The following is a 14,860-nucleotide window of genomic DNA, read 5'->3' as shown; positions in this document are numbered from 1 at the left end:
ATCTGGACTGATCTGGACGTGGCCTCAGCGACCGCTGGTGCCAGACAGGCTGGTTCGTGTGTTCGCTTCTCTCACATGCAAGATAGTCTCTAGATTTTACCCAGAGTGCTGTGAAAAACAAAAAGACATCCAGTTCTACGGGCAGAAACGTTACCGGAAGGCTACAGTAGCTCGAATAATCACTCTTCGCAAGCGTGGTGAACAGAAACGCATCTCAAAACATGTCGAACCTCGAGGCTGTTGTGAGGCAGAAGCCCACAGTCCTGTCAGACAGGAACAGGAAGCTGAGGCTATAACGTAGCTAAACGTTAATAAGGTGGTGCTGAACATGAACGAATCACAGTCCGGCAGTCACCAAGTACCAGCATGTACAGGTAGGATTTAAGACGAGATCAGAATTCCCAAAATGCAAGGGCGTGTCTAAAAGGTGCTCCAGAGACTACGGATGTCACCCATACGAGGTGGAACGGACGACGGATTTGGGTCAGGATGATCTGAAGGATCTTTGCGAATTCGAAGGTGCAGAGTAATGACTCTTATAAATAGTAATATTTAGGCGATTTGTTGGAGACAGAGTTTTTATTCCGGAAATTCCCACCAACAGAACCCATCAGGACCACGCTGACGATTTTGCAGACCTGTAGACTGACTGGCGTTTGAGTTTCTGAGGATTCCATCGGCCATGCTATCCATAGGTTCTCCTCTTTGAGAAGCAGTGCCGATGGACGGTGCGGCAGATTTAACGTTACTCGTGTCGGTTTGAGACGCAGCAGGACGTCGTTGCTGTCGTTCATCTCAGACAAACATCTTTTGTGTGAGAGTCTGAGTAGCAGCAGTGGGGCTTTCCCAGTGCCGTCTTTAATGAAAAAAAAATCCCTTCTGATGATTATAAACTACAGACCAGAGATGTGCACGGGACCGGATTTTGATCCCACTGTTATTTTCGCTATTTTTGAATCCGCCTGTTGCTATTTGCTAAAGTGTTCCGTTGGTTCTCTTTCCAAAATCATGAACAAACGAGTCACCTAAAGCACAGCAAGCCTGACCGGGATAAAGCATTGTTTTAATGATGAACGCAAGTAAACGTGTCGCGAAATCGCCTGCATGTCCGACGTGACCGCTGTTCCCATGCGATTGTCGTGTGAGTAAAGTCTTGAAAGAAATCACGTATGAGTAACCTCTTGGGAATAATACGTGATCGTGCGTAAAAGAAAACAATGCGTGAAAATAAACGAAACCTTGCGGGGGGACAAAACACGGACTACTGCGAAAAGTCCGTGTACGAAAAATAGCGTGACATGATGTTTTTCGAAAACGCACGTGTCGGATTCACGCACGAATCGCACGTGTTTAGTCACAAATCGTGCATTTATTCGATTTCGTTTTCAGTCATCACGTTATAGTGATCGGGGTCACGGTGGATTCCGGGTCTATCGCGGGAACTCTGGGTGTAAGATACCAGGGAATACACCCTGGATGGGATGCCAGTCCATCAAGAGGCACCATTCTCACACACGTGCGTGTTTTTGGACAGCAGGAGGAAACTGGAGAACCCCGAGGAAACTGAGAGAACTCGGAGAGTAACCGAGCTCGGGATTGAACCAGGGAACTTTTTCCCCCCAAAACTAAAAACAAATGTAGTCTACCAGCTGGTCAGTTATTTCCCAGCCTCCTTATTGTTCTGCTAATTTGATCTTTGTGTTATTTTCTTCAAAAAGAACCACGTCTACGCTCTACCATTACAGTACAAATAACCGCTTTGAGCACTCTGTTTAGTCTGGCAGCTCTGGATATTTCCAGAGTGATTGTCCATGCAAGAACATAAGGTCATATTCTCAGGCCAAACGGCGAGCTCAGAGTCGAGCACCGAATGAACGTTCCTGTCTTGCTCAACACAGCTGAAGTTCATGATTCTACAGTTATGTCAGCATTGCGTCAGCACTGAGCTAAAACATTTCATATAAACACAACACCGCCCACATTACACGCTGACTGATACTAGTCTAGTACAAACATCACGAAAGAGAGGACAATAATAAAATCCTCCGTTATTACTCAATCCGCCTGTTCTACGTGTCGTAAATGCATTTTATTTTTGAAAAACTCATCCGTCTATGAAGGAGAAGCTGTTCTAAAGCAAAACTCATGAGAGGAAGTAGGTAATATATCAACATCATGTTACTGGTATCAACCGAGACGTGTACTTCCTCTCGAAATTCGAACAAGTGAACCAGATCGGCGGTATCTTGCGAGTGAGAAGAGAAACCAAGCTGCCGTGACCTCGTTTTTCGAGGCTACTGACTGTCAAGGGTTAAAAAAAAAAAAAAAAAAAAACCCTGTGAAATATGCAAAAAAAAAATGTGAGGAGATAACTACATGCTGAGGGGAAAAGGACCAAAACAATTTACCTACAAAAATGAAAAGGAGACAACACTCAGATATGCCAAAGACTGAAGTGATGACCTTGTGCAGGAATGAAAACAAAAACTGGCAAACATAAAGACAACAACAACTAACTAAAATAGGAAAAGCACAGAGGACGTACCCTTGTGACCTTATGTTGAGATAAAGTTGTAAAAAATTTTTACCAAAATTACAAATAATAATAATAATAAAAAATAAATAAAACATTAAAATATGTAAAACACCGAGGCACCCAAAACATAACCTTGTTTGGGATTAAGACAAAAAAAAAGAAAAACCAAACAAACAAACAACAACGCTTCAATATGCAAAGCGCTGAAGAAGCAACCTTGTGTCTGGATACATTTTTTTAGATTTAAAAAAAAAAATAATAATTTTTTATACAATAACAAATAAACAAAAAAATCCATTATAGTATGAAATGTGGTGAGGAACTAAGCGTCTGTCTAGATAAATAAAAATAAATAAATGAATGTAAAAAAATAAATGAATTAAACCCATTGAAATATGTTTAGATAACTTGGTGTCCAGATAAACAGATAGATAAATAAATAAACACAAACGTGTCGAAGGAAGTAACCTTGTGTCTGCATAAAGACACGAGTTCCACTAAATAAACAAACAAACAAAGCCTGCTAAAATATGAAATGTGTCAAGGACATACCTTTGTGTCCAGATAAAGACAAAAATAAATAAATAAATAAATAAATAAATGCGCCGAGGAAGTAACCTTGGGTCTGGATAAAGACACAAATGTGACTAAATAAAGAAATAAATAAATACACAAACCCTGCTAAAATATGAAATGTGTCAAGGACATAGCTTCGTGTCTAGAGAAAGACAAAAAACAAACAAACAAATAAATAAACACATGTGCCGAGGACGTAACCTTGTGTCTGGATAAAGACACAAATTTCACTAAATAAAGAAATAAACAAACCCTGCTAAAATGTGAAATGTGCGTAGGACGTGAGGAACTAGCGTAGTGTCTAGATAAGGACAAAAATGTCAAATAAATAAATAAATAAATCAAGTATTAAATGTGCTGAGGAAGTAACCTTGTGTCTGGATAAAGACAAAAATAAACCTACCCAAAAATAAAAACGAAAAAAAACCCCGACAAAAATAAACACTCAAATTTAGTGTTGGGGAGAAAACCGTGTATTGCGCTAAAGCCAAAATGTTCCGTGTGTGTATATTATATATATATATATAAACAAAACATTTTTCAATTATGCAAAAGGCCAAAGAGATAATCTCGCGTTGGGATGAAGACAAAAATTAACCTACAGGGAAAAAAAAAAACTTCCTCGGGTCTTTTTTTGTCTCATCTGTCTCGTAGGAGGCAGCCACTCCAGCACAAAGTGAAAGTGTTCTTGGCAGGAAGTGAAGTGGTGGGGGGAAAAGGCCCAGCTTCAAAGGTCGCGCTCTGGAGGTGGTTCAGTATAGAAAAAGAAAAAGAAAAAGAAAAAGAAGAGAGAAAAAAAAAAGGAAAAAAATAAGATGGCCTACAACCCTGCAAGCAGCTCTGCGGAAGTGAAGTCACTCACTCGGCACCTCGGGTTGTGAAATATGAAACTGTTATTAAAATTATACCGATTGCAGAAGGATTTCGGTAAAGGGTTTGACATCCACAGCTTCAGAAACGGGTCTGCATGACCATCACGTCTCAGTCTGCGTCCCCCTTTTCCGATAACGAAGAGGAACTTCGTGAGTAAAATGAAGTCATGAACAGGCAAAGCAAACTCATTTAACCTCCTGCATTTAGTCAAGAGCTGCCTCAGAGTACTGCAGGGTTTTCATTCCTAAAAAGCCCACCTGATTCATTTCTGCTCTGATAAGGGACTCGTGAAGCAAAGCTGATTTCCAAATGACCAACATTCCGGCGTTCGTGACGCTAATTCCCGTAGAGCCGACGTTTCAGGTAACGGTCCGGGACACGGTTTGTCGACTTAAATGGAACTCTTAAAAATAAACAAACAAAAAAAAAAACCCCGAGTTCAACTTACATTTACAACTACTACTGTTGAATTCTCGAATCCGATTGGTCAGAAGGTGTTGATCCGTTTTCTCTAACAGCGGTAGTTTATATTAACGCGCCCGTTCTACTGTATAATACATTATCGTTTCTATAGTAACCGCTCATTCATGGGAATAAGAAAGCATGTTATTTAAGAAAGGAGCATTTGTAATTGTCATGCTGAGGTTTTCGGTAAGGAGATGTTTATTCAACGTTTATGGAAGGAGTCTCCAGTGTCAGCGCTTTTCCGCCACTTCCTGGTTTCTTGTGACACAAGTCATAACCGAAACGAACTAGTTTCACTTACGTTATAAATGGATACACATAAATAAATACAAAATTGTTCGGTCGTACGAGAGGAACGAGACGGTTTGTGAACGCACTTTTATCGGGAAATGATCGACGTCTGGGTGGTAACGGTAACGCTGCTTTACTTTCAGTACAAGTGGAAAGGTATTAAAGTGCTTAGTGGAGATAGGTACAACCTTACTGGGCCGGTACAGGTACTCAGCAATGAAGTGAAGTAGAATAGGCACTTGAACACCTCTTGGCCTGTACCTTGCTGCACTATCTTCTCTTTAGTCCTTGTCCTAGCATGAGTACATCTGGGTTCTGGGGTCGGATCAGGCCCGAATTCAAGTTCTGAATCTGTCACAGGGCCAGAGGCAAAGAGAAGCAAGATTGAAAGCATTAAAGCTAAAAGACAGAAGAGACAGAACTGAAGACAGAGGAAAAAGAACTGGGTTTGGGCTACTGGGTCTGAGACGAGGATTAAAACAAGCTCTGTTCAAGGAACTACTGCATCATTGGTTATTGTACCGAAACTGTTTCATTCCTTGCGTAATATATTTCGTCAGCGATGTTTTTAGATGCTTCTTGAAGATTTTATACACAAGAGCTACCAAAAAATGAAAGACAACCAGAAGATCTTCATCCAGTCCAATGCCGGGATGTGCTTGTATAAGCTCCTCCCACCCCATTGTTTTAGTTTGGACCAATCACATGGGCTCTGTTCAGGAACAAACTAGTTTCGCAGACATTCCACAATAAACAGATTTTTTTTTTTAAAAACGCCGTCATACGAGAGGATCGAAACCTTTTGCAAAGGTGGTACGAACGTCAAATCCATTTTCACCCCGAACCCCAACCCTAATAAATTACGCCGGTGAGACCGTGCCGATTTCACATCCTCCTTCTTACACGTGCTAGACTGGCACGTTTAAAACCGGGTATTTTATTTAGGGAAAGATTTCCGCTTACTCACTCTAATTCTAGTTATTGGCGAAGAAAAAAACTCCCTGAGACGCCATGAGGAAGAGTCAAAAGGAGCCCGTCTCTTCTGGGTGATTTCTTTGTATACAACTGAACAAAATCCACTCATAATGCCCCTCAAAATTTCTCATATGGTTTCATGGTGTCATTTGGGAAGAATATATTACCCTTCACTTGCTGGAACTGGCGTGGATTGATGAATACTGGGAGAGAGAAAAAAAACAACACACACACACACACACACACAATTTCAAAAAAAAAAGAAAAAATTCCTCAGGTCAGCAACCAGGAAACTTTGTACGTGGAATATACAGTTTTCCTGTTCAAACACACTGTTGCGCAACCATCCTGAAACTGTAGAGTGATCATCGGCATTACGTAAGCACTGCTCGGCAATTACATAAGCAGAATCGGGCGGTTTGTCTTCTTATTTGGACACACCCGTTTTACCAAGATCAGGATCATGTAATAATTAAGCAATAAGAAGAATAATAACTAGACACGTACAGTTCCTGAAGAAAATGTGAGCGGTGCTTGCCGTAGCAAAACCTCAGATAGGGCGCCAATACTTTCGAGAACCGGTCAGATAGGGCAATAACAATCAAAAGAAAACATCCCTGTATGACAGCCTACCGTGGCAACATGAAAAACGTAGACGCACTATGTAATGTTTTAGATTCACGTCATGTGATGATTAAAACCCGTTATCATGGTTCTCTCTCGGAAGTTTGTCCCTGTGCCCTGTGGAATGTTTTTCTGGGTGGATCCGGTGCTGAAGGTGACGTGTCGACATGCAGACGTACCGGTTGTAGTTCTACCCTCAGCTCATCCGTTCGGCTGGGTTTCCCCTCACGTCATTGTTCGGATTCAAGGAAACGGTCACCTTTTATTTCCCAAAACCTGTCTCTACTGTAAATGCACGTGGTAAATAAATGCAAGGAAGTGGATGGAAGGTTTTTGTTTTGTTCCCCCCCGATTACTGGATTCTCACAAGGGAAGTGAACATGGCTGTGATTGGTCTCATATAATCAACTTCCTCCTGGTACCTGCCCGAACCTCGGGAACCAAATGCATACTCACGAAACGTTAACAGAGGACGGAAACATGCGTAACGTGGTTATTAATGATGAGTTGTAAATGCATTATTTAAAGTGCAGGCTTACTCAAGGGTATACAGTGGTGCTTGAAAGTCTGTTAACCCATTAAAATGTAAAAATATGATCTAAAACGTCATCAGATTTTCACACAAGTCCTAAACGTAGATAAAGAGAACCCAGTTAAACAAATGAGTCAAAAAATATTATACCTGGTCATTTATTTACTGAGGAAAATGATCCGATATTGCATATCTGTGAGTGGAAAAAGTAGGTGAACTTTTCCTTTCGGTATCTGGTGTGACCCCCTTGTGGAGCAATAACTGCAAGTAAACATTTCCAGTAACTGTTGATCAATCCTGCATGTCAGCCTGGAGGAATTTTAGCCCGTTCCTCAGTACAGAACAGCTTCAACTCTGGGATGTTGGTGGGTTTCCTCACATGAACTGCTTGATTCAGGTTCTTCCACAACATCTCTATTGGATTAAGGTCAGGACTTTGTCTTGGCCGTTCCAAAACATTCACTTTATTCTTCTTTAACCGTCCTTTGGTAGAACGACTTGTGTGTTTAGGGTCGTCGTCTTGCTGCATGACCTACTTCCTCTTCAGATTCAGTTCACAGACAGATGTCCTGACATTTTTGTTAAAATTAGAATCCACTGGTATAATTCTGAATTCATTGTTTGATCAAAGATGGCGAGTCGTCCTGGCCCGGATGCAGCAAAACAGCCCGGACCATGACACTACCACCACCATGTTTCACAGACGGGATAAGATTCACATGCTGGAATGCAGTGTTTTCCTTTCTCCAAACATATCACTTCTCATTTAAACCAAAAAGTTGTATTTTGGTCTCATCCGCCCATAGAACATTTTTCCATTAGCCTTCTGGCTTGTCCACGTGATCTTTAGCAAACTGCAGAGAGGCAGCGATCTTCTTTTTGTAGAGTAGTGGTTTTCTCCTTGCGTCCCTGCCATGCACATCATTATTGTTCAGTGTTCTCCTGATGGTGAACTCATGAACATTACCTTCAAATTAAACTGCTAATCCTAGAGGTTCACATACTTTTGCCTCTCACAGATATGTAATATTGGATTATTTTCCTCAAGAAATATTTTTGTCTCGTTTGTTTAATTGGGTTCTCTTTGTCTACCCTAGCGTATCCGAACGAACGCGTTAATATAAACATGTGCTAATGTCTGAGCTGCTGTTGTAGAAAATGAATCTGAGCAATCAGGCTGGAGAACTGCACGGCGCTGTGGTATAAGAGGAACTAGTGGCTGTATTGACAGAGTGAAAAAAACAAAACAAAACAACCTTATTCCATTATGAACCTTGCTACAGCAGCACTCAGGCAGTGAGAATAGTGTTTAAACTCTCACCCTTGGGGTTAGCAGCGTAGCTCCCTGCTTTCTCATCTTGGTCGGGTAACTGTTTGAGGACGAGGCATGAAAGGAAATAAGCACACAGACACGTAGCCCTGCCATTCCACTGTATTCCATCTTTCAAAAAAGAAAGACAAGATTTTTAATATTACTTAACAATATGTTAAAAAGTAGCCAGTCAGGCTTCAGTGTTAATACAATATACACTCTATAACAGATCGATAGTGTGAGTATTGTTCTTTTCATTCGATTCGATTCTGAAAGTAGTCTGATACAAGCTGGCTACAGGATGAACGGAAAAAAAAGAGAACTGAGGAAAAAACAAAACAAAAAAAAACAAAAAGAAAGAAAGAAAAAAAAAAAAAAAAAAACCCCTAACACTTTACAGAACAGTTGTTTTAATGGAACTGAACAACCCAGCATGAACAATCGGTCAAGTATTAGCCGTCGTCCTGGTGTGGACCAAGTGGCCAAGGGGAAGGACCTGAAGTGCCCTAGTCCCGTTCCCTTCTCAGCTAACTGTAATGAAGTGCAAAATGTTCGTATCCACAAATACTGGGAATAAAAGGCTCTTTTTTTTTTTACTTCTTAATTTTTTTTTTCCGTTTGGATGTTTCACATGGCCTCCATCCCAAACAAACAATCGAGGATTTTGATAGGAGGAGCAACTCGGAGATATTCGATACAGAAGAAAACAAGAACGGTAGAGTGGCATTTTGTGGTGGTGGTTGGTTTTTTTTTTTCTTTTCTTTTCCTGTCTGTCCTTTCCAACCCCTCCTCCCCTCCCCCCCGTCCTCCATAAGTACTGCAAAGCTGAGTGTCTGAATTCATTTGAGGAACCATATAGTGACGAGGACAAGGCAAGGCATTGTGGGTAATGTAGGTCAGAGGAGCAGTTGGTTGGAGCGTAGCAGCACTGGGATCAGCAGTCAGCCTGGTAATAGGAGAGTGAGGGAGAGGAGAGAGAGAGAGAAGATAGAGAGACACAGAGTGAGAGAGAGAGGATCGCTGACTGTATCCTGACGCTCTCTGTAGGAGGATCTCGTCTCGTCTCGTCCTCTCGTTAGTGAGCCGCGAACGTGGCCTTTTTCAAGCTAAAGTTGGACCAGTTGATGGATAGCCTCTGTCTTGTCTGTCGAGCAGAGTCCAAGCAGAACCTGAGCGGAGATGAAGAGAACAACATTTAAAAAAAACAAAAACAAAACAAAATGTAAATCGTTATCACTGGTTAAAATGCATCATTCCGTAAGCGAGACACGCACCTTTTAAAGCATTCTACCTCACGCTCGGTCTCGTCTATATCCACGCTGTCCAGGTCGATGTCCTTGGGCAGGAACACGTCGTCTGAAAACGCGAAATGAAGACACACCGGTTTTTACTGTTAAACAGCACGGAATAAGCAAACGCTAACACCTTCTATTTATATAACACATTCGTTATTTCTCTCTCTCGCTAAATAAAAACGCTCTTGGAACGGCGCTCGGCCAATCAAATCAGTAGACCGCAACGATCCGTTGTATAATGCTTAATATTCAGAATACTGAATTCATGCCACTGCTTTCATGGCTCTGTGTTAGTTAGAGTTATTGAGAATTTGTTCAAACAAATTTGCAGGGCAGTAATAGCAAGATCACAATACTGCAAAGTGTCTTTAAAAAAAAAAAAAAAAAGCCAAGCAGAAAAGCAGCGCTCTATGGGTTTTCAAAAACCGGTGAAAAGTACAGTAAGCATGCAGCGACCTGTATTGTACTTAACTATGATATGTCACAGCCATATCACCCTGCAGTTCTCATCTGGTGTCCCAGTGAAGCTGAGCAGGGTGGAGTACCTGGAATGGTTGCTGCTGTAAGTGGTATTAGTGAGACCAGCAGGGGGCGCTCACCCTGTGGTCTGTGTGGGGCCTAATTCCCCAGTATAGTGACGGGGACACTACTGTGAAAACAGCGCGGTCTTTCGGATGAGACGTTAAACCGAGGTCCTGACTCTCTGTGGTCGTTAAAAATCCCAGGACACTTATCGTAAAGAGTAGAGGTATACCCACGGGGTCCGGGTGAAATTCCCCCATTGGCCCTTCTCCATCAAGGCCCCCTAATAATCTCCATCTCTGAATTGGTGACATCACTCTCCTCTCCACTAATAGCTGGTGTGTGGTGGGCGTTCTGGAGCACTATGGCTGCCGTCACATCATCCAGGTGGATGCTACACACTAGTGGTGGTTGGAGGAGATCCCCCCAGTGCCCCCAATACTATGTAAAGCACTATATGTATATGCTAATGTAACTGTAACTAACTAACTTACCTATGGAGTTATTCATCTTGTCTGCCTTCTTCTTCTTGTTCTTCTTGGCCTTGCTTTTGGGTTGGGGAGACTCCGCCGGCACGGCTTTCCCGTTCTGCTCGACGGCTGGAGTCTCCATCACGGGCGAGTTCCTCTCCTCCTTCACGCCGTTCTGCTGCTTCTTCCCGTTCGTCCTCTCCTCCCTCTTGGTTTCAGTGAGCTGCTCCTCGGCCGGCCGGGCCTTGACTTTACTTTCTGTGTGCGACGGGGCCGATTTGGAGGTGGGTTCTGTAGGTCGAGGCGTGTCGAGCGGCCGTTTTCCCGCCTCGCTGTTGGTTCTGCAGCTGCTGTTGGGATGCTGTTTGGATTTGGACCTTGCAACGGTGGGTTCTGAGTGCAGCAGGGTGCCATTGGGCAGAGAGGGCAGGGCTTCAGCAGGTTTTTCTTTGCCGCGTCTTGGGCTTGTTGAGCCGATTTTGGCTTGGGGTAGAGGTATGAGCTCTTTAACGGGCTCTTTGACGGGCTCTTGGAGGCGGATGAGGCCGTGTAGCAGGTGCGCTTTGCCATTCTGCATGTTTTCCAGAACGTTCTGTGCACTCTGGCGTAGCGGCTGAGGGTTGTTAGTGGGAGCGGGTGACGGAGACGGCGTTTCGGGCTTGACTGTTGCTGTTGGAGCTTCTCTGGCCTTGCTTTCCCTCTTTTTCTTCTTGGAGGAGGTTGTGTTGGTGGTGCTGGAGGAGTTGTGGAGCTGCTGCATCTCCTTCAGACGGAGCAGCTCCTGCTTAAGTGCTTCCTCCTCCTCCTCCTGGTGCCTCTGCTGTGCCTCCAGAAGCTGCTGTTGCTGCACCTCCCGCTCTCGCGCCTCCGCCTCCTGCCGGGCTTTTTCCTCTAGCTGAAAAGAGCAAACCATCTCAGTGATGACAAATATTATTCTGAGCAACACATTTTCAGGATGTGCTCACCAGTAGTTCTGGGCATGTACAGGTGGAAACACAGGCCCAGAAGGCTAGGTGAGGACACGCACTCCGAATAATTCAGATGGAGTATAAATCATCACTTGACGAATACGTGTATAATTACTGAATGGGTCTCATCTGTCACTATGCACAATTTGTTTTTAAACCCAACTTATTGGGTTAAAGTGTACTGTGTGTTTGAGTCTCATTAAAGTCTGTCATGTGCAAACCTGAGGTTTTGCTTCATTGATGAAGAGAGAGAGAAATAGCGAGAAAGATATAGATAGAGAGAGTGATCGAGAGACAGAAAGAGAAATATAGAGCTATAGATAGAGAAATAGAGAGATACAGAGAGAGAAACAGAGAGATATAGAGAAAGAGAGAGAGAAAGAAATAGATATATATATATATATATATATATAGAGAGAGAGAGAGATAGAGCGAGATAGATAGATAGAAAGAGAGAGATACAGAGAAAGAAACAGAAAGAGAGATATATAGAGAGAGAAACAGAGAAATATAGAGATAGATAGAGAAAAAGAAAGAAATAGAAAGACACAGACATAAATAGAAAGAGAGAGAAACAGAGAGAGAGAAAAAGAAACAGAGAGTGAGAGAAATAGATATATATAGATATAGATAGAGAAAGAGATACAGAGAGACAGACAGAGAAAGAAACAGAGAGAGAGAGAGATAGATACAGAGAGATAGATACAGAGAGATAGATATTTTAGTGATCCTGAGGGAGATGTGCAACATTTAATAATATATTGAACTTGTTCAGTACTTCATGTGATTTCTGTGAATGTTGAGTTTATCGTGCAGCACTTTGCTGCCTTTTTAATTTGCTTCGGAAGTTAAAGGTGATTTGACGTCTTCGTTTTCAGCACAACACTGAGGTCAAACTGCAAATAGCGAAATGTGGCCTATAGTCAGCCGACAAAGTGCCCTATATGGTAGATGGACCCCATAAAACGGCCCCTGAGCTTGGTGTCGTACTCCCTGTCCATCCTGACGGATCGTGTTTTTCTGTCTGTTTTTACCTTCTTCTGTTTGTGGCGCGCTCGTTTGGCCGCTTTGGCGCTGGAGGCGGGTTTGTTGCCGCCGCTGTTGATGAACTGCAGTAGATCCTCCACTTTGCGGTTGTCCTCCAGTCCGTCCCGCTCCAGCTCCTCCTTCTTGGGCTGTTCCTCTTTACGCTTGGTGAGACGCAGCCGGAGCTTCTCCCGCATCTCGGCATAGTTTCTACTAGTGGGAGCTGCGGGGGGCTACAAGCAAAACAAACAAAAAAAAATAAACATATATATATATATATATATATATATATATATATATATATATATATATATATATATATATATATATATATGTTTATTTTTTTTTTTTGTTTTAGTCAAAAACAAAACAAGTCAAAAATAAAAACGAAATCACAAAGATGTGTTTGGTTTTTTTATGTAAGCAGTAAGACAAATCATAAGACTGAATTATTGTCTGAAACAGCGTTTAAGGTCGAGTACGTAAGCTCCCTCACCCCTCCATGGCCAAAAAATTCACAGTAGCAGCAGTCGCAGTATTTTCCTTCCTTCTGATTGGTGGACGTGGAGGTGGAGGAGCTGTGTTCTGAACTGCTGTCTTCGTCCGGACTCTCTTCATAAGTCTGGTGCTCGTAGGCTCCGCCCCCCTCGCACCGGTGACCTTCGCAGTCCGGATCACTGCCGGGCAAACACCGCAGTGTCGTCATTTAAACTCACTGGTTATTCTGTAACTTAAGATTCAAGTCTTTCCCAACGCTAGAACGGTTTCACTCATCAAATAACTTACATTATGATATAATCACATAGCAGATGAAGAAGTTAAGGCTACCGGCCCAACGTCAGCACCTCAACGGTATGGGTATGGGTGCTGCGAGACCTTTAGAGAACTCCTAGGTCATGTTGGTACCAACAAAAGCAAACAACTAAAATCTCTGGCACTTCCTAGCTTTTACATAACGCAGCTATACAGAACAGCCCCACTGATGAAACGAAACAGGGTGGGCACACTGACCTGCACACACTGCTGGGCCCGCTGACTGGCCCCTCCGCCGAGATGGGCGGCTCCCCACCGGGCACACACAACGTCTGATGCGCTTCGAGGAAACCCGGGGCCGGAGCTGCTGTCTTTGTTAAGGGCTGAGCGGCCATGCTGGGGAGATGCGTGCTGGGGAGATGCGTGCTGGGGACGGGCGGGTGGGCGGCACTGCTGAAAGGGGGCAGAGACGCCAAACCGGTGGGGCTGTTTCTAGGAGCGATGGGGCCGGACTGTATATGGTCCTCTTTAACTATACTGTGGAATACTTCACCTGAGACGAGACAAAATGAAAATAAAAAATGATTAAATGCTAAGAATAAAGTCACGGTGCGACTGAAACAGATACGTACGGTTAAGTGATGACGTTTGTACCTAGCGCGGCGGCTCTTTTAGCTGAAGCGTGGATGTGATTGTTACTGGACTGGACAGTGGTGGCGGTGCTGGAGACCGAGGAGATGGCCGACGACGTAGCCATCACCACCTCGCCCGCCTCCATGAAGGCATCTTGGTAGTTGAACAGACACTTCTTCTTCTGAGGGACGCTCTTCTTCTCCTTGCCCTCGGGAGCCGGAAGGGACGAGGAGGAGCTAGAGGCGGAGTCTAATCCTAAGGGTACGTCAAGAAGAGTTACGTCAAGAAGAGTTACGTCAAGAAGAGTTACGTCAAGAAGAGGCACAAACTCCACAATAAACGAAAAGAAAAGAAAAAAAAAAAAGAGTGGGTAAGTGGTTAGTAATTATTTCATAAAGAATCAGGTTATAATCTTTGGCATTAAAAAAAAAAACTTTACAATCCATAAAAGGCAACATCTGCAGATATCTGGGCAGGAATTTCCTCACGTCGATGTGTAAAGAATGGGATTATCCTACCTACAACGCTGTGTGAATATTATATTTTAGAGGCATGTCTGTGCTTATGTATAACGTTAATGAGAGAACGCGAGGAGAAAGGCGACAGTCACCGGGTAGCGGCTCCTGCAGCAGTACGCTCGGGTTCCAGTTCTTCATCATGTGCGTGTCCCACAGGTTCTCGAATTTGAGTGAGGGACAAGACAGAGAAGCGCTCCAGTCTCCGGCTCCACTGCTGAAACAGCTTTGGTACACGTGCTCAGGCAGAGCCGGGCTGAACACCTGCTGCTGCTGCTGCTGAACTCCTGTGTGATTGGATACCGGTGCTGGCGGGAGAGTCTACAACACACACAAACGCACGCACACACACGTACACACATGCACATTAGCAACATATTAATAATAAAATATTAATGAATACTTTTTTTTTTTTTTAAACAAGACGTATTTCTCACACCAGAAGTTCAACAGCAAAAATACGAACATAATAAGTCACAGTAATTAAAAGGGAC

At 43.2% G+C, this 14,860-nt stretch overlaps 1 protein-coding gene across 4 annotated transcripts in view; it reads right to left on the bottom strand.

Annotated features, from left to right (window-relative positions):
• Positions 1 to 634: 634 nt before the first annotated feature.
• fam193a (family with sequence similarity 193 member A) overlaps positions 635 to 14,860 on the bottom strand; it is a 36,304-nt gene continuing 22,078 nt past the window's right edge. For 2 of the 4 annotated variants that reach the window (XM_053622106.1, XM_053622107.1), the window contains 8 exons: positions 14,462 to 14,687; positions 13,873 to 14,106; positions 13,477 to 13,771; positions 12,962 to 13,142; positions 12,474 to 12,698; positions 10,496 to 11,366; positions 9,459 to 9,540; positions 635 to 9,353 (listed from right to left, as the gene is read on the bottom strand). In XM_053622106.1, the coding sequence (XP_053478081.1) occupies positions 9,260 to 9,353; positions 9,459 to 9,540; positions 10,496 to 11,366; positions 12,474 to 12,698; positions 12,962 to 13,142; positions 13,477 to 13,771; positions 13,873 to 14,106; positions 14,462 to 14,687 (2,208 nt within the window). In that variant the 3' untranslated portion in view covers positions 635 to 9,259. Of the gene's footprint in view, positions 9,354 to 9,458; positions 9,541 to 10,495; positions 11,367 to 12,473; positions 12,699 to 12,961; positions 13,143 to 13,476; positions 13,772 to 13,872; positions 14,180 to 14,438; positions 14,688 to 14,860 lie in introns of all 4 variants that reach the window. The other 2 variants (XR_008385629.1, XM_053622108.1) reach the window with 2 other exon arrangements.

This window comes from Ictalurus furcatus, chromosome 3, assembly GCF_023375685.1.
Source record: "Ictalurus furcatus strain D&B chromosome 3, Billie_1.0, whole genome shotgun sequence".
NCBI lineage: Eukaryota > Metazoa > Chordata > Actinopteri > Siluriformes > Ictaluridae > Ictalurus > Ictalurus furcatus.
Note: the sequence above shows the minus strand (reverse complement) of the source record. Positions and strands in the feature narration are given on the sequence as shown.